General features: G+C 40.2%; 1 protein-coding gene across 1 annotated transcript in view; it reads left to right on the top strand.

Annotated features, from left to right (window-relative positions):
- The first annotated feature begins 11276 nt into the window (after positions 1-11276).
- rtn4r (reticulon 4 receptor) overlaps positions 11277-20979 on the top strand; it is a 68045-nt gene continuing 58342 nt past the window's right edge. Inside the window, exon 1 of the mRNA XM_072432579.1 lies at positions 11277-11777. Coding sequence (XP_072288680.1) covers positions 11756-11777 — 22 coding nt within the window. The 5' untranslated portion in view covers positions 11277-11755. The remainder of the gene's footprint in view (positions 11778-20979) is intronic.

The raw sequence follows: 20979 nt of genomic DNA, 5'->3' as shown, positions 1-20979 counted from the left end.
AGAATGTGCATGGCATATTCACTTATTCACTTTTTTTCCAAATGGTCATGCTGTTGGTGGTCAAATGGTCAAAACGGTGTGTGCAGAACCAGACTAGATTAGAGACATTCCAAGAAATATTGTAGAATTTATGGTTGAACTTTGCGTTTGGGTCATCCTTCATGACTACACAAATTCAATCCGGATGTCTTATCAGGTTTTGTAAGCTCCAAGGAAAGATTTAGATGGAATGATGGCATATTTTCATAGAATATTAATATTGCACACAGAACTATTTTAATCTGAGAGATTTAGCACTAGAACATGCTTGAAATCAACTACGATGATGGCATCGTGTGTCAAACATGCATGCTACAATACAATTTGATCGCATCTACTGTATATCTAGGGACTACGGAGATCTCATTATATGATTTCACATCATATACTTGTAACTGCAGCTGAGGATGCCATTTGAATTTCAATATTAGACTGCAGTGAATCAAAAGATCATTGATAGATAAAACTCAGTTTCCGTGGCGAGTTACATGGCCCAAAAGCAATGAATGGCTTTTGACTGTAATTTTTTTGAGAAGCACAACAAATTAGATTGCACCAGAGAAAGTCACTACACTATGCACTCCTCGTGATGCTGTCCTCACCGCTTTCACAGTAAAGGCAGAATAATGTCAGGCTTACCATCTAATCTGATTCATTCCTCCACAATGAGATCTGCTCTCACACAGCAGAAAGCAACAAAAGTCCCAAACAGCAAAATCTTATTTTTCCATCCTGGAATAAGGTTTTGAATATTTTCTCCAGTAATATTTTAAATGTCATCATTTGGGTAATGCTTGTATTACTGTACTATATCTAGTGCCACAGTGAGCCCTCTTCCAGTTGATACAGGTAAATTCATGTTGGCAGCTCAGTACACATTGACTGAAGTGAACCAAATTACTTAATTCGGTGTGTAATCGGCTTTATCTGCCATATAGGGTAGTACACCACAAATCTGGGAAAGGGAAGCTTTTCACTGCGGGATATTCTTGTAAACTTGCTGTGAAACCTTTCAAAAGCAACTATAGGCAATGTATTTAACACTTCAACACAGGGCAAGTGTTGTATATAAATGAGGGGGAAATGACGCATGATTTTGGGAGCCTGCAGATGTTACTTATGACTATTTCATTCAGTGTGAATGCATTTATAAAAACGCTGGAAATATTTAATATTTTATTGTATGCACAAATAGGGTTGCTCTACATAGTGTGCATTGGATAGTGTGCCGTGTGTAGCTTAGTGTGTCCTACATATTGTGCACCATAGCGTTTATTCCAAACTGACAATGTGCATGTGATTGAAGCTGCAGTGGGGCTTGCTCCATAAATGTCAGTGCTACCACATTTTGCTACAGCTTTTGTTATTCCTGTCATTTTTGAGAATTCCAATGGAGGAATTCCAATGGAGAGCAGCACGATGGCAAAGCGGTTAGCGCTCTCGCCTCCCAAAAAGGAGATCGTGAAATTTAACCCAGACCAACATCACGACTTCCCCATGTTAGCGTGGGTCTTGTCCGGGTTCTCCGGCTTCAAAGACATGCATGTGTTAGACAAGCATGTTAGGCAAACATGGCAACTTTAAATTGGCCATAGTGAATGACTAAGAGTGAATTATTGAGTGTCTGCGTGATGTCATGATTTTCCATTTAGCTAGTTTCAACTCCTTAACGCTTCAACCGATTTCAACATGTTATACCTCATTATGATCGCTTTCACAGCAGTATGTGTGCTATTACTTTTGACATTTGAACAACTTGTACTTTTTGCAGAATTTTCCAAAGTATTAGTACTTTTTCCCCATTTTAAATGAATTTGGGCATTATGAGTGTCAGCGGAATTCTTTAGACTTTATTCTTTAGGCTTTATTCTTTAGAATTTTGGGACGGAGCGAGTCGAGCGAGAGAGAGAGAGAGAGAGAGAGGGAGGGAGAGAGAGAGAGAGAGGGAGTGAGGGAGAGAGAGAGGGAGTGAGGGAGAGGGAGGGTGGGAGGGAGGGAGAGAGAGAGAGAGAGAGGGAGGGAGAGAGAGAGGGAGTGAGGGAGAGGGGGGGAGAGGGAGAGACGCAGACACTCCAGCAATGGCTTCAGCCATTGCAGATTTTCTAGTTGTCTGTGTGTCTATGTCTCTGTGTTAACCCTGCAACGAGCTGGCCCGTGTCCAGGGAGTACCCGGCCTAAGGCCCAATGTCACTGGGATAGGGTCCAAACACCTGCAGGCCCCTAATGGGAACAAGCGGTAGGAAAAAAATAATGAATGAAGAGTTATAAGTGGCATTTTGCTGGTGCTTTGAGTGTTCTCTGGGCTGAAAGTCTTCCACAGAAGTTGCTCTACAGTTATATAGTTTGTTGATTTTGAGTATTTATTTGTACCACCCACATGAAAACCCAACTGGACAGTTAACTCTCCTGACTGATACGTGCTCTGACCCAGTGGACAAAGCCCAAACCCACTAGAGACAGATGCGGCGTGCAGGCATTCACCAGAGCATCCCTCCTCCTCTCAGTGTCTCTCCCCTGTCTTCTCTGAACCTTGGGCCACATCTCAAACAGACAGGGAGGGAAAAAAATCAAGGTCAGGTCAGCGAGCATGTGAAGTTGCTGGAGAATAAATTTCCGCACACTTGTCCTGCCCCAACGCTCTGACAGTCTTGCAGAATGTAGCCTTGTCAAGCCAGGTAATGTATCACTTGTGAAGACGTATATACCGTGTTTACGTTGGGCTTTCTGTCTTCAGCGCCTTTCCCTTTCAGTATTGTGTCCTCATCCTCATGTGTACCGCACAGACATTTTCAAAATACACACCAGAGCCAACTGGTACGGTGCTTGAATTACCAGTCAAAACTGTCCACCTGTCAGTGTTTAGCAGTGGAGATTCTAATTAAACGCCAAATGGGAAGAGCCACCACAAAGAAAGAAAGGATATGAATCAGCATAATTACAGCTTAATGCAAACAAGTCGACATTGTCTTTATTCCAATGAGTTAATGAGGTTACAAACGGAGAAAAGAAACAATTCCATCACTTCTATTGTCTTGTATGGGCCACAGAAGAAAATGAGCTGTCACCCGATCTTAATGATGACAGGAGGTTCACCCAGGCCAGGATTAATATGTGAGTCTCGGGCCTAATGAGCGCGAGGGGGAGTGCAGCGTGAACTCTCTGTCCTGAACTGTGGAGGGGAGGCAAGAGACAAACTGGCGATGGCGAGGCGTGTGAAATGGTTTACTGCGCGAGGGAAATGCTTGGATTGGCTACTATTCAAAGCAAACATTGACTTAAAGATATACAGATAAAGACGTTCTGATATGATGAGTTCAAACCCTGTATAAATGTCTGCAAATGTGTATATTGTAACGTTTTTACATTTCTGAATTGCACTGTTGGGATTCAGTGCTGTGCTTCCTACAATCTAATCTCTGAAAATTGTAAAAGGTTGCACTTGAATATTTTAGATCGAGGGACATTTCTTTTTGAATGTTGTTTGGGGAATAAAAACATGGGGAAAAGAGCGTATACATAGGAGGTACTCGGTGTGAAATCAGCTTGAACACCTCACACTGAAATGGAATACGAATAGTTAAATAATTTTATAATCAAACTAAAACACAAGGAAAACCGGCAAACTGAGTGAGCAATACAGCAATACAGTGTCACTCATCCCAATGATAAAGATTCTAATCTTGGCGTACAGTACAATCTAATTCTTCCCTCTCTCGCACTGGAGAAAATCCATTTGCATTTTCCTCCTTTTGATACTTCTTCTCCTTCTTTTATCATTTCATTCCATATTTTATCCTCGTCACCCCATGCCGAGGAGCTGGTGAATAAGTTGTAAAAAGTGTGGCTTAGCCTTAAGTGAAAAATGTACTCTTGCAGCCATGCTTCACAGTACCACTGGATCTCTGCAGTAGCAAGGTAAATCCTGCATGTCCCAGAGCTGTGGAGGATACTTTGGAAGAGTTTCACACTGAGCAAGTAACTATCAGACTTGTTCAAACAATAGAAAGGAGCCCTCAGTATTATGATTAGAGAGTTGGTTTATTTTGCTTCTGCACTTTGATTACTGCACTCCGTGACGTCAAGCTCTTTGACAATGGAGGAGGCTGAATGGTTAACCCATGTCATTATTGAGATTTAAATATACACTACTGTTTTCCAATAGCTGTACAATCTATTCCCCAGAGCTGATTGGTTGGTGGGGCTGACACTAAGCGGTACCGTAATCTCAGACAGATATTCACACAGATAATCATCTGCTTGCAAAGGGCCGTTCAGATTGACTGTGTTATCCACTGCACTTAAATGTTGGTGTGAGGAAGCTACATTAGAAACCTACAGACTGCATCAGATTGAGGGTGTTCACTGTGTAGTTAACTGAATTTTAATCTAATCAAGACAATCCAATTTCAAATGTTCTTTATTGTCAGTTAATATATAAAACAAGACAGAAAGAGAGAGGAAAAATTAAACTAAAGTAACAAAAGAAATCTAATTAAGATTCATCACATATTATTCAAAATGAACGTCTCTCTTTGTCCAACGAGTTTAAAATGTGTCAATTTTCAGATTCAATCAGAAAGTCGTTTTATTTTAATTAACACAATTCTAATATCCATTACTGTCGATACTTTTGTTTCATCCATTTTTTTGTGATGGTCTTTTTTCCTGGAGCTTGAATTATGTTCCAAATGTATCCATGTATTGTGTCCAATGCAGGAGTTTTAGGCCAGAATCAGTTCTGAAGTCCAGTTGGATGACAATGCCCAAAAGAATTTGCAGTAATCTGTAGATCTCAGACCAATTTCTCTGGATTTGAATTGAGAACTCTGCAGTCAATCTTCTCTTTGTGTGTTTTGGAGTCGAATTTAGACTTTGGAGGAATACATTACACTCTTCATGAAATGAATACTCAAGTCCATCCATCCATCCATCCATTTTCTACCGCTTGTTCCCTTTTGGGGTCGCGGGTGACTGGAGCCTATCCCAGTGACTTCGGGCCTTAGGCGGGGTACACCCTGGACAGTGGCCAACTCGTCGCAGGGCCAACACAGAGACATAGACATTACAGACAGCCATTCACTCTCACATTCATTCACTAGGGCCAATTTAGAGTCACCAATTTTACCTAACACATGCATGTCTTTGGACGGTGGGAGGAGCCGGAGAACCCGGCGAGAACCCAGGGTAACACGGGGAGAACATGCAGACTCCACCCAGAGAGATACTCAAGGATATATTGTTTTTAATTAAAAAAAATATATACATCTAATTAAATATCAATCAAAGTGAATTGTCCAGTCCTAGGTCACAGCATAGCGTCCGAGGTGTATTAGCCACTTTTGCTGCAAAGTCAAAACCTGTGTAAATGTCTGCAAATATGTATATTGTAACATTTCAGAATTGCACTGTTGGTATTCTGTGCTCTGCTTCCTACGATCTAACCTTGAAATTTGTAAAGTTTGCATTTTTGTGATACCGGTCAAGTTTTTGCTTTTAATAACACAAATGATGCATAACATAATAGATCTCTACATTGAGGAAATAGTTAGTAGAATGTGCCGGGTAAGAAAATAATATGGATGATAAGAAGTTCTTATTACAATTATCACTCAAATTGCACCTTTTGTGTGGTGGACAAAGTACACACATGACCTCATCACTTAACTGCCCCAAAGCAAGTACTGAGGCACTTTTGAAAGCAGGGAGGCCACAGCCCATTGATATCCCACAGACAAGTGGCAGGTTCAATGGTGCTGCTGTAGCTCGGCCATAAACTCTGCAAACATTTCCATATTGTGGTATTTTTTTATGCAGGTGGTTATGATAACATGAATAACATTCATAGAGCTAAAAGGTATTTTGAGCAGAAGCCTTTTCATTTTCAGGAGAAATCACTGCCTCCTGCTTTTCATCCATTGACTTTGGATGAAAATCCTTAGCCTTGGGAGGCCAAACAGCTTGCCTCATTTCATCACCGCGATGAATTAAAGATCCACAATCTCGCGTATTTTTCCACCGGCATTGGAACGCTTTGTAGTTGATTTACAGTCTGTCGTCGTCGTGCCAGGCCTCTCACCCTCAAAGCTCTCATGACAATATACCTGTGTGTCCTTTCCACGGGCACATTGTCATGCACTGTAGTATAATGGAATAAGAACTGTGCAGAATGTCCATGCTGCGTAATGAGCTGGAGGCGGGCTCATGATCAGTTACACCTTTCCAAGAACACAAGGACATCTTACTGTTGTGTGCAATTATTATTTCTTGATAATATATTAAGAATGGAACATTATCCCTAGAATTGGTTATTCTGGTTGGTTAACATGCGTTTATAATTCTGACCATGACTATGTATAATGATGTCTGTTTAGAGAATTGAATGCATACAAATTATATTTTATTTACAGTACTCCAGGGCAGATTAGCAGTACAGTTTCAAAGCGCCATTCTGTACGAGAATGAAATTGGACTCGTGATTGGTCATGGCCATTTTGAAGCAGCAGGGGTGACCCAAATTGACTATTAAAAACATAATTTTGCAGGAGTGCTGCTGCAACAGAAGTATCACAATTACAGTATTATGAATACAGTAGATGTTACAATTGTGTAAATTGTACAAGATGCACTTATTCTTATTGTTATGTGTGAGTACTTGGTGATAGAGGAATGGGTATTGTGCATAAGTAAGTGATTGTAAATGCCCCTAGAATACGAAAGCAGCTCTCCTTGTGATTGTTCCAGTCTTGAAGAGAAAAGGTCAAAGGTCTGCATACATGATGAATGAACATGAAAATGGCTCTAAAACTTTTCCATCTTAGAAAATATTCGGCGTTCCATCCACCAGATCTGAAACAGGTCTAAAAGAGGACTATTCCAGGTCTATAGGTCAAAAAGAGTTCTAACCCAAATGAGGACAATCATAGTGACTAAATAGACTCTAACGCCTTATTCACACTCATCACAGGGAGAGTCCGGCACACATTTTGAGCGGCTTGCTTATAGGCTTCCAGTTTCACTAATAATTTTCCCATTCTCTGCATAACACATGTCCAAACCATGTCCATCTCCTTTTTCTAACCTCATCGCTTCATTCAGTCCAGATAGTGTTTTAATGGTATTAGTGGTTGCTGCCAGCGGAATCTTAATTCTCCTTAGACATTTGTTTTGAAATCCATTGAGTTTCTTCTCTTTGTTCTTGTAGTCATCCATGTTTCACATCCACGCTGCACTTCTCGAACAATAGCGCTGTACAGCTTGTGCTTTTTGTGGACCACACTTTTTTGTTGAAAGTTTTCCTTGCTCTCTAATCGGGCTGTTATATTTCTAGTCTTTCCTCCATCTCGATCTGTCACTGCCCAAAGATACTGGAATTCCTCAACTTCAAAGTCCTTTCCTCTCAGGATTTGCTGTTCTGTTCTGTTCTTTGTGCATAATTTGTCCTGTTAGGCTTAACTTTCATTCCAAATCATTCAGCTTCTTAGACTAGTTTAGTTTATTCTCCTAAGGCGATAATGTAGTATTGTTGAAGATTATAGTGTCTGCACAACACTGGACCACTGGCATATGAGATAAAGGCAAAACAAAAATAGATGCGTCCAAACATATTTTTATTTGTATGAAAATTGTTGTTCTGTAAATGTTTTGTTTGCTGCATATTTCTGGTACATGCTTTTTACCTTTCACGTTTGTTTTACAAGATTGATGTTTGTTTTCCATTCCTTTCAGGACGACCACAGCACATTTCTAAGCGCTCTCCTCAGCAGTAAACCTCTGCCGTTAGCACACAGTTGAAATGCATGAGCACATTATGCGCACCGGCCCCTGTAAATGCATTGGACGTATGAGAGACGTAGCAGAGACTAAAAGGTGACAACGCTCCCTCTCCTCCCCAGCTGACCTCTCCTCACAGCGGACTCTGGAGTGCATCTCCGCTGACCATCTGGCCTCTCTGCTCCTCTCTGCTCGGCACACTGAGCAAACACGGGACTGCTGCCTCGCTTTGATTCAATATTAGAGCTACATTACACATGGGGTTAGCTTAGTCTTATTTCCACCCTGCTCTGTAAGCTGTGTTGTGTTGCGTTGTACAAACAGTTTCCTAAAATGACCATGTTAAAGTTGTGTAAGTTTGGTTTAGTCTCTATCCGTTAGGGACTATGTACAAATAAATGAATGTTACAAAACATGATGAATGATTTGTACTGCTACTTTCCATCTACAGTCAGATACACACAATAATAAAAGTACACATTACATTACTAACCCAGCTCATTATTAACATTATAGCTCTCCAGTACACTGATCTAAATCAACAGTAGTATTGATGATGAAACTACTACCTCTACTACTTCTCCCAATACTGCTCCAACTACTTATCCTACTACTACTACTGCTCTTACTGCTACATAATAACAATAATAACACCATTACTAATCACAGAAATAATAACCTACAATTCAGATGTATTAATTGCCCAAACATTATGTAATTATATTTATGGTTTAATGTATTTTTTATAAACCATTTTAATGATTATATTGGTGCTGTCATGAGCTTTTCTTATCATTAAGTCTATGCACCACACATCTGTCTATTATTTACCTATTTATACAGTATCTGCCTTTTTCCAGTTAAGCTCGATACAGCGTAGCAATTAGCGCTAGCAACTGATCGAGTGCCAATGCAAATAAGAGAAAAGGCTTGGAATGTTTCTCTATCCTGTTTGACTGATAAGCTGCTTTTCAAAGTGAGACACTGTGGAAATCTGGAAACTTTCCCTGCTACTTTTAAAGAGAACAGCCAGTAGCCAGAGGGGTTTAGAATAAAATGAAAGCTCTGAAGTGCAGTATGTCATGCATTTTTAATAGCCCAACACCTATAAAAACAGCTTTTGCTATGCACAGTTGCGTGCCAATTGATTAAAATGTTGTGGCAAAGTTCATATCTCATAATAGTTCAATTTAAGGGCAAAAGCATTTTATATATATATATGAGATCACTTAACCTAAGTGGGAAGGACATCTGAAGTAAAACCTGAAACAAACATGAATGCAAATCGCCGCAGCCTACGGCCAGAGGCAGATCATTTAACAAATAAATGAATACATAAATAACAAAAGAGTTCAGTTATATAAGATAAAACAATTTTGGTTGATATTATTAACACTTATAAACACAATTTTAAATGATAGGAATCAATTGATTTACTAAAATAATTGTACTTTTTTCAAACAGCATAATTTACCTTAGTGTACCTCTGAAGTAAATGCAATATTTATGAGTGTATGTTAAACTATTAAAAATGTATAGCATTTCAAATAGAATGTTGTGTAAACGTTTAACATTCCTATTCATTGGGATGCAACTACAGTTTAATTTAGTTTAGTCTTTATTTGAAGAGACATTAGGCTCATAAAAACAGTGATCAGATTATTTAGCTAAATTCTCTGCACTGCCTGATTTTTGTCAACATTCTTAAAACTTTAGATTGTTGTCCTTAACTTACAGCAGATTTTCTTTGTAGAATTGTACATAATTTCACTGATTTCATGGATCATTCTGCCTTCTGTTCCAGTGTGTATAATTCATGTTCTGTTGGCTGGGATCAGACGGCTTTGTAGGTGGTTTAAACTCATTCATAGTGTACTTTTATAGAGTGACCGCATTGCATCAGAAGTATTATGATGAATTAGTACCTGTTACTAATTCATTGCAAATATCTTCTTTGTTTGGATTTGATACACTATCATTGGAGATAACGATGATTTTCAGTTTAACCAAAAGTCATTTCTAAATTCTACAGTCCAAATATTTTATTGGTCTTCTGCAAACAATTAGATATTTATATAATACAAAATATCCACAGAGAAGACATTGAACTGCCATGTGAATACTCTGCAAATGCTACGATAGAGTACTACCATGACTGCCTGTGGTACTTTTCTCTTCCTACAAAACTTTACTTTTACTTAACTACATTTGAGAGCAGTTATCTCCATTTCACTTGTAAACTGGACTGTGTTATGGGTTATTTCTAGTACATTCATGCAGATATTCTGTCTAAAGTTTTTGAGTTAAAGCCCCAGCTTTGAGCGTCCAAAAATATGTACATACAAAAAATAAGTTGATTTGAATGACTACTGTTAACCAAAATGTAAATCACCACATTTAGTTGTTCTGTCTGTGGAATCTTGTTTTATTTTTACATTTAAACATTAACGTAATTAAGTAAAAGTACAGATATGTGGGTAAACAAAATACACAAGTTAAAAAAACAACAACCTCTATATTAATTTAATATAGAGTTTTTTTTTATTTTTTTTTAACTTGTGTATTTTGTTTACCCACATATCTGTACTTTTATTTAATTACGTTACACATTTGCATATATTTTTCCACCTCTGGTTTGAGAGAAGATGTGCACAGAAAACAATGCGTGTTCTACAGTATTAGTAGAGAACGGACTTGCAGGTGTGAGTTTGCATCGGTGCTGCTGTCCATGGTTCTGAAACGTGTTGCCGGCAGGGGGCGCGTGTTACCAATGGATAACGCGATTGCTGTGTGAACTCGCTCCTCCCGGGCTCCGCTGCAGACCAGAGAGGGCTGCTACTACCCATGCTCTACCCCACAGCTCACTATTATCCGCACATATTCCACACGAAACACCTTTGCACACTTCATCTAAATAAAACAAGCAGCGATGGGCCGTTTATCTTCACTCCCACTGCAGTATACGCTCTGACTTTTCAGTTTTTACAACCCAATCTGCCCGGATACAGACTTTTTAAGTTTTCTCCCAGCCTCCATATGCGTGCCTTGTCCGTGCTTCCGATTAAAATAGATTCCCCTCACGTCAAACCCCTCTGCCCCGCTTCCCCGTGAATAAAACATTCATTAGGGCGCTCTGCAAGAGACGTCTCCATGAACAAACCATCACGGCTTGCTTCAGGTCTTGCAAAAGAACTTATTCATCACGTCGCTGTCGTGTCAGTGTGCAATCTTTCTGCAAATAACTGTAGGCAAACACCCAGTGCTAATCGCAACACATTACTCCTCCTTTCTCAGATTAACGACGCTTGTTTGGTTTTGATTGATCTAAAAATCCACTTTGAAAGAACTGGATATTTTTTGCAGTCTATACAGCGCCATAAAACATTCATATCTCACCAATCCCACCCTCCTTCTCTTTCTTTTCTCTCTCTATCTGTCTCCATCTATCTCTCTCATCCCATCGCACCTCAGCGCCCCTCCCTCGCCTCCCACCACCCGGCGCTTTAGACTCACACTGTCGCGCGCCAGAGTGGAGTGGCCGAGATCCGCACGGACACTTATTCTCCTTATTTTTGTGGAAATATGTGTTCAGGACAAGTGTGAATCCGGGCTGGGACTGGATATGTGCACCATGGATCCCGTTTTGCTTCCCTTATGTCGTTGATTGTGTGAGGGGCACTTTGTTGGCGCGTCCTACACCTTTTTATTTCACCCCCTGGACGTGACTGTGTTTGGATATTTGTTTATTGTTTGGTTTTGAAAGCCTTTCGCCCGAATGACTGGAATCGGGTGCCACTGGAGACTCAGTTCTCCACTCGGGAAGACCTACGGTTAAAGTTTGACGGTCCGCAGAACAGCTGTCCATCACCCTACCCTGGATTCCCGTTCCCTTTCTTGGATTCGTTCTACTTGGATTTACACTGCTATAACTCCCCTCATCTCCACAATGAAGAGCGCAAGTATGGACGGTAAGTGGGCTACACAACGCTGTAAAAGCTCTTGGTGAAGTTAACGCAGACTGACGGAGTGGAGGAGACGCCTGTGATACTGCGCACGGCTTAATCCACATGGGCCAGCGTTTCTCTGAGCTGTGCGCGGAGAACACACACAGCTCATGTACTCATTTGAGTTCACTCGGCTGTTAACTGTGCTCTTATCCCATGCGCAAAACACGAATCCAAATGGATCCTATACTGGCTGACTTAACGACCTTGACTTATTATTTCAAAGCAGCTTCGGCCACTGGTCAGACTGCTGCCCGTTGAGTTTGTGAGTGGGAGAGTGTTTGTGGTCAGTTTTCTCTGCGTGATATTGAAACTTAACCCGCGTCTCCGCTCGGTGGCTTTGATGAAGTCTGCAGATGGTCTGTTTGGCTTGACCGGGCTTGTTGTGGCTCGGTTGCCCAGCAGTGCCAGCCTACCCCTCTAGCCTTCTGTTCCTTGGCGGATTTAATTGGTGCTGCTATTTTGTGGCATCGTCCCACTCAGGGCGCTGCCAAAGTGACAGGAATTACGCCGTAGAGTTTTCTCCACTATTCTAAAGAGGGCTGTTTTCTCCAAATAAAGGTCAGTGAAAGTGCGTGTCGCACGCACTTGTGTAGGCAGGGACATGTGGAAGATGCACCTGGAGTCAGTGCGCGTGCTCTCTCACGGCTGAAAACATGCAGCAGCAGCAGAGAAGATGGCGTGCTGGGAATCAGATTGTGCGCATCCAATTTGATCCGTTAAGAAAAGCTGGTGGGAAAGACTCATCTCTGCCCGACACACCCTGCGTGTACACGCACGCGCGCTCACGTGTTTCCCTGTGCACGCCGGACCTTATGGTCATAACACTGGGGCAGAAGCTCCCTGTTGTGAAAGCACATATTCATATGGGCAGTCTTCGAGTATATTTTTACACACACACACACACACACACGCCCGCTCCCTCCCTATATCTATCTATCAACATTACTTTAAATTGTTTTTAATCCAAATATCAGCCCCTTGCTAAAGTGATGATAAGAGATAAGATCCAGCGTTACATTTGAACGTCATGCTGAAGTCTAAAGGTTTAAAATGGCCTCTATTGAGTCTAGAGTTGTCCATCTTATGTAACAATATTATTTTTCTTACAAGTTGTTAACTGAACAGTACATGACATAGACTTTAACGAGTCACTCGCAGTGTACAAACAGGAAGTGACCTCCTGGATGATTCCGAGTTCAATCATTACAGTGTCCTCTATGCATTTGTCCATTACTGTCCTCCTCCTACTGTACTTGAAGGAGGATACCATGGTGTTCCCGGTAGGGAGCTGTGTCTATATCCTCTTCATACACACACACACTGAGGGAGAGAGACAGTTAGGGGAGAGAGGGAGTCATGCTTATGCAATGTGCTTTCCACTGGCTCTTCCTCCGCGTTCATTACTTTGCTAAAACTGTGGGATTATGGGAAGAAATCCTGAGATTACTGTGGTTCTAGCAAGTAACTGCATTTCTCCCTCAGAAAAAAAAAAAAAAAATCAAAGTGGCACGATCTACTTGTGCATTCTCTTTGATATGTCACGGGGTGATGCAGATTCAAGTGCACACAGCTCGACTTGGCACAGAATGGCTGCAGGTCCCTGGTGCCCCGCAGACAGGTTTTCAACATTCATTGTGCTGAGATTATACGTCTCAGCTACAGTTTAATGTGTATGTTTTTTTCTTCTAATCATGTTAATTATAGTTTTGTTTGTTTGTATCTACATAATAACACTTCCTAATTTGGACGTCTAAAGACAGATTTTCAAAAAGCATACACATGGCTTTACAGACTCGTTTCCAATTGTCCAGATGTTAAACAAAACAAAAACAGCTTTTGCAGTGGAGTTGAGCTGATTTGTAATCATTTTGCTTCACCGCAGGAAGGTAATATTTATAGTTTTGCTTGTGTGTGCAAATTTGTCCTATACACATTTTTTTCTCTGCTGTGTGTTTGCTCTTTTACTTCATGTAGGTGCATTTCCAGGCTATTCTTCTTTACTAAAAACTGTCCAATCTTCCCATAGTTACATTATTCAACTGAGTTATGCAGCATATTTGTCTATGTATACATATATATATATATATATTTATAGATACACACTGTAGATAGATGGAACACTGACAAGCCTGAACCAGCGTTTCAAATCCAAATTGGAAATATAGCCCTTCACGGTATAGTATGAATGACATCTCCTATTTTATAATCACATTTTGTCTGGATTAAGGCGCATGTCACTCACCTTTGTTTGTGTTTTTGCTGGCACTACTTTAATTGCAATCCATCTATAGGACTCCTGATTGGCTGGGGGAAATATAGCCGAACGTGCAGTGTGTTTAAAGTGTCACGGTTTTATTTACTGGCCTTTCCACCCAGTCAGCGCATGAGCTAATGCCTCTTGTGGGACAAAAGCTGTTGCTCTGGGGTGCCATTGCTCCCTGTCTACTGCCAAGCAAAGCCAATAAAACCCAAATGAATGGATAAAGTCATTATAGTGGAACTAAAAAGCGTCTCTGCACACGTTCAAGCAACCTCCGCACGCACGCATGCACGCACACACACGCACGCACGCACACACACACACACACACACACACAATACACACACACACACACACACACACACACACACAATACACACAAACACACACACACACAAACAAACACACCAACACACGCAAACACACACACAATACACACAAACAAACACACACACTCACACACACACACACACACACACAATACACACAAACAAACACACACACACTCACACACACACACAAACACACAAACACACACACACACACACACACACACACACACACTCACACACACACACAAACACACAAACACACACACAAACACACACACACACACACACACACAATACAGTTTAGCGTTTGTTTTTTTTCAATTAGTTAACTTTCTATTGTTTTGGAAGTGCCTTGCCAGTTTTGCTGTCCCAATTTATCAGTAAAATAGGCCACACGATGCAGCATCTGAGGTGGCCAGATACTTGTTAGGAAAGGAATCAAGACCTACTGATGGGGGAGCGCAAAACACAATAGCTCATTTGCATAGAAGCTTTAGGTGGGATCAGACATCATGCCACTAACTGACAATGAGACGCAGCATCCGCCATTTCTTGAAAGAGAATTTGGGATTGGGCCATCATTGTCTAGGGATGCATACAGTGCAAATGTTTGTGAGGATGTAGCTTATTTTGGCATAGCAAGTACTGTACACAAAGGTGGAAAACAAAAATGGGATGTAAAATGTCTTTATTGTAGAAGGAATTACGGTGAGTACTATTGTGGAGTTTAGATGATGAAACACATTTCAGAAGGACAACCAAAGCTTAGTTAAAGTAAGACTTATTAATGGTTCATTGTGTCACTTTTCAGGTGGAGGACTACTTGCTATTGCTATGCCACTAACGTTACAAAGAATGACATTAAAGATGTTCAGGCATTCCAGGCAAAGCAGTAACATCTACATGGAGACAAGCTTAGCCTCATAGCATAAGTAGTAATAAGTAATTCTTCAAGTTTTTTCCACCCAGAAAAATAGAAACTTAGAAACACTGGACAGGATAGTTTTTTTGGCTGTAAAAATCTTTCTCTGAAGTGTGACAAAAATATGATTTTGGCCGTCAAACTGTCAGGTGACCTTGTGCACTTTTAAAGATGCCATCAGGAAATCTAGATAAACTGCTTTAATGTGAAGAATAAAAACATTGAAACATGCTCTATGATCGAATTCATGAAAAATAATGAAATGATAACATAATATTAATCAGAGGTGCATTGAGTCTTGTAAATGTTCCTGATCCAAGAAGTGATTTACAACAGACTAATACCCATCCCATAGCTCCGTGCCTTGATAACGCAGCAAAAATAAAATGCATAAAAAGTAAATTTGTCTCTGCAACACGACACAAACATTGCCTCATACCATTCTAACAGTCTGGTGTTTCCATCCCTCTGAGTTATGGATGCATTTTTTTCAGCATTATTCATGTCAAGGTTAGAATTTGTAAATGCAATCAAAGCATAATATGCATAAAGTATGTATAGCTGCTAAAGGTGCTTATTCAATACAAATGTCCTATTGATTAAATTTTCACTCAGATTTCTAGTTTTTATAGCCACACTCTCTCTTGGTCTCCTTGGGCTCATTTGTTTCCCGTTTCCACCCAAAAAATCTTTTGACAATTGATGCTGTAGCTGCGAGGGATGGCTTTCAGGTATGAAAATAATAAGGCTCATTACTGGGTTGCAGATCGGCACGGTAACCGAGCCAGTTGTGCAGATGAGGCACAAATGAAAGAAAGTAGGATCCTGGGATGACGCTGGGTTAGGATTTGCATAGAGTATCCACTGCTTTTTATTCTGGTAATGACCTGGGGTTGGACAAGTCAATTTTTAATAGGCGATATGGTCCGGGACAAATTTGTATCTGTATCTCTATATAAATAATAAGTGACAGTATGGTTTATTGAGAAATGAGAAAGGGGAGACATCCAGCAAATGGATCTTCTGACTCTTTCATGAAACTCTTTGGAAATACGCGCGCCGGAGCAGAAGTCAAAACCTCTTTTGATAGAACAAAGACCAGAACAAGGACAGTGTATACTTGTTGGTTAAAGTGCATTTTATTCCATTTGACATTCGATTAAGCTAATTCAGGATTAAAGGTGGAAAGTAAAGCAAAAAGGAAAATGGTAGCGTGTGAGGCCTCTTCTGTCGGCGCATGGCATGCAATGGAGTCAGTGTATAGTCCAGAAAGAGATTGAGCAACTGACTTACACTACAGCGATAAATCAGAATTCACAACATTGTAAATAAACAGTTTTTCTTCTTGATAAGATCCTTTCCCCCATGTTTTTCTTAATTGTCTTCCTCCTTTTTTCTCTCTGTGGTGGTGGACCCTCCATGAGCCTTGATCTTGGTCAGTATCACCTGCAGAATGTGCTAATTGTGTTTTATAGGAGAAACAAGCACACAAAGTAAACTCTACAAATAACAAACTGGCCTCACAAAGTCCAGAAATCAACCAGATCCTGCCATAGTTCAATCTAAACTTTAGAAAATCCATAAGAACAATGACAGTTTAAAACAATTCTTTAATGGCAAAGAAAGTTTATTTTTAGAGCACAATGTATACACAAAGTAATCCAAATTGCTTTACAGAATAGAACAAGATGCATTGAAATCGCAAAACAAATAGATTCTAAAAACATAATTATTAAGTTTAATTTAAAGAAGCCCTATTGTGCTTTTGTCTGCAATATACTTCTAATCTATGGCATCTGGGGATCAGTGTTATATTTTGGACATTTTAAATTGTAATATTGATCCAAGACAACTTAATTTAAAAAAAGACCAAGTCTGCTCACTTCCAATTACTTCGAATAAAGCCTACAAGTCCAAAAATCCTAAGAAAAAAAAGATATCTGCAGTGCTGTTTTCCACTGCCCCTTAACGCTACGCTACCCCGCGGAGAGCTGCAGTTCACTTGTTCATTTGTGCCAAAATGGCTACATGACGCTACTGAATCCCACTTGTGTCACCGGTTCAGAAAATAAAATTGTGCAACGGAGTGAGTGCAGGCGTGGCAATGTATCCATGGGCAATCTGGGGATCGCTGAAAGAGGGGCTATCAGGGCATTATCAGGGCATTATCAGGACATTATCAGGGCAATATCAGGGCATTATCAGGGCATTATCAGGACATTATCAGGGCATTATCAGGGCATTATCAGGGCAATATCAGGGCATTATCAGGACATTATCAGGGCATTATCAGGGCATTATCAGGGCATTATCAGGACATTATCAGGGCATTATCAGGGCATTATCAGGGCAATATCAGGGCATTATCAGGACAATGACATCTTGTACTCAGGATAAGAAAGATAACCCAAATATGAAACATGAATCACTCTAAATACAACTTTGAGTGGTTTAATGAGAGGGGAAAACAACTATATGGTTAAAAACCCCTTCAGGAAGACGAGGTTGTGTTTAGTCCTGACTCTGGGCACCAGCAGGAGGCCGGTCCCTGAGTCAAAAATGTTAACGAAATAGTTGTACTTCTAAATTGTTTTTTCTTTTTAATCATCTAGAGCTGGCATGTCCAAACTACGGCCCGGGGGCCAAATGCGGCCCTTAGACACATTTTTGTTGGCCCTCCTGCTTCCTGCTAAGTTGATCCAAACAACAAGAAGCAGTAGGTTTTACTGTAAAATTGAAAAGATTAAGCATTGTGATGTTATACCAACCTAATATTAATGTTCCAAGTCTTATTAAAGGAGTGGAGGCTCATCCAAACTATGTCAAATGCAAAATTTTGAATGAATCACTTCATGTCATTCAACAAATTCAATATTGTCAGGTTGTTTGCGGCCCTTTGCCTCGTATAAGTTTCAAAATGCGGCCCTCAGTGAAAAAAGTTTTTTAACACCCCTGATCTAGAGCCTTAGTGTTATTAGAACACCCCATTCGATTCCTTATACCCCGTTTCATACTATACCCAAGGCCTGAACAGGGACACATACGTTCTTGTGTCAGTCACTGTACTTACATTTCTTATCTGTGACTCCAAAGAATGAGCGCATCAATAGTGCTTGCCGTTATAGTGACAGTGACAGACTTGGAGCTATCTGGGAGTGGATCTGCCCGTCTGCTCAGTGCATCCTGATGAACACACTCCTTCAGGCACCACCTCTAATTGGCCTCACCTTCAACTGGATCCCTGCGTTTGTTTATGCCGCGTGCACACAGAAATACACCCACTCCCTCCACACACAGGGCCTCGCGTATCCTTGGAACTAGCCGCTCCAGGTGATTCCTCTTTCTCCAAGGCCTTTCACTTCTAATCGGCATGATGGAGCTATAAGTGGGTGAATACGGGTTATATAAACTGCAATTTACTGTAGATGCAACAATATTATAGAATGTTTTAAAATGCTGCTATTCCACTTGAAGTTTGTTATGATACCTTTGTTTCACGGTGTTGGGTGCTTGAAATTGTTTTATTCATTCTGAGAAAAGGTATTGAGTGGCTTTGAGTGTTTAACATTTGATTAAATATATTTGATTAAATATATTTTGTTAAATATTTTACATTTTGGTTATTTCATAATGGGACTGTTTTTTTTTTTCAGTTCAATGGCAAACTATGTCTAAATGTATTTTTAACATCTTCTACTGATATTATTGATGAAACAAAACCGCAAGCTTCTTTTTTTCGTTTTAAATTAAGAGAGAACATAGCAGACAAAATAAAATCACGATAAAAGACATCCAGATAAAACTAAGGCACACGACTCCAAAATAAACATCCCAATTAGTCCAAAGTCGGTCAAATTTGTCCAATTTCAATCAAGCCCAAACATAATCTTCTCCATATTCCGTATGTTCATTATAATGTAGGTCAAGTCCTTGATTGACGGTGCAATTTTTTTTCCTGATTTCCACTGATTATGTCCATGGCAGGAGTTTGAGGCCCATATACATAGTTCTGTAACACATTATTAATCTCAGTCCAATATTTCGCATTAGGACACGTTATCATTATAAACACAGGAAAAAAAAACACACAGGAAATCCCAATCAACATCTAAAGCATCAGATATAATTAAGGCAATTAAGCAATTAAGAAAATGTTCAAATTCAGTCCAAAGATAATTGTCTCCATTTGCTGTTGGAGCAATTCGTTAGCTTTACAGAGTGATTCCTTTCCAGATATTGAGGCAGGACATTGGTCAGTGTGCATAGGTCACAGGGACACAGCTCTTTATGCATGTTTACGTGACACTTTAAAAATGTAGCGTTGTCGAATTTTTAACATAACATGTGGAAATCTGACAGTAAATACATACTCCGCCTCTTCTTGCACAGGGTAACATCGCAGCTGGTTTGCTTTGATGACATTTTCCATGAGCTCCCTGTTTAATAATGAGATCAATGATTTTCCTCTGTACTGTTGTGCTGCCTGGGGTAAATAAAACAAACTGCACTCCTGACCCCAACCTACGCCTGCACAATCTCAGACTTAAACCAAAAATAAGATCAAAACAATGAGCGTTAGACTCGCCGATAGTGCGCGGGCAGCAGGTGGAGCGCTAGTGTTATGTAACCTTGGAGCTATTGGGGCGGCGGTGTCATAATGGGCGGATTTATTTATGCCTCTTTACCAAAATCCACTTTGACAGTCATCGTAATCCGCTAAAGACATTGACACAGATCAAACCCACTAACGTTCCCAGGGCCTTGTTTTGGGGAAATGCGCGTACGATTTTCAGTTACATAAGAGCGACACGTTCGCACCAGCAAACTTGAGAGGCGACCTCCCAGGGGGGTTGAGCACACATCAACTTGATTCCTTTTACTCGACAATAACGTTATACGGCTGCGGCTTCGAGCACACACAAGCACATGAGGCTAATTTGGCAAAACACATTTCCTCTTTCACGCCAGTGCGCAGTGCCATTTTTCAATCTAGGCTTTCCACTTTAAATGGTTAGAATCTAAAAAGGCGAATCCTGCAAATGAAACAGGAAAAATAAATATAAAAATCCCCAATTCAGTCAGGAAGTTTCCAAATTAGTTCTTTGTCTTAATAGAACATTTTAATATACTATAGTTATTTGTTTTTTTCCTGTTTCCGTTTTAATTCTTCATAATTATTCCTAATTGTTGCTGCACAGTTGTCTTCTTAACAACAACTCATCAAAGTTATTTTTCTTGATTTATCCAGTCGCTTTGAGTTTTTTTTAATTTGTTATTATCAACAAAAAAGCTAAATTGATAGCGAAAACGTTAAGACACGCTAAAACATCAATATTGATGGTTTATTCAACTGAACCTTCCCCTAATCATTTCTCCCAGCAAGAACTCTCAACAACAAAAAACTTTATTTATTTTTACCCTTCAGCTTGTTTAGAGCTTCTTCCTCTTGTCTCCATGAAAGTTGCATGCTTGTTCTGATGCTGTTGCAGATGTGGGAGCGTGCCGAGCTGCCTGAGCACGGTGGCGCTGATTCTCCCACAATGGGGAGGCTGACTGATGGCCTAGTAAATTGTTAATTAGACAGAGCAGCAGCCGCTCTTAAATTAGCTGCTTGAATGGAGACGTTGTCAGCCTTATAAGTCAAACCCT

Source organism: Eucyclogobius newberryi, unplaced genomic scaffold, assembly GCF_026437365.1.
Source record: "Eucyclogobius newberryi isolate DKJ021-1_F unplaced genomic scaffold, fEucNew1.0.hap1 SCAF_6, whole genome shotgun sequence".
In the NCBI taxonomy this organism is placed as follows: Eukaryota; Metazoa; Chordata; class Actinopteri; order Gobiiformes; family Gobiidae; genus Eucyclogobius; species Eucyclogobius newberryi.
This window is presented reverse-complemented; position numbering and strand designations above follow the sequence as displayed.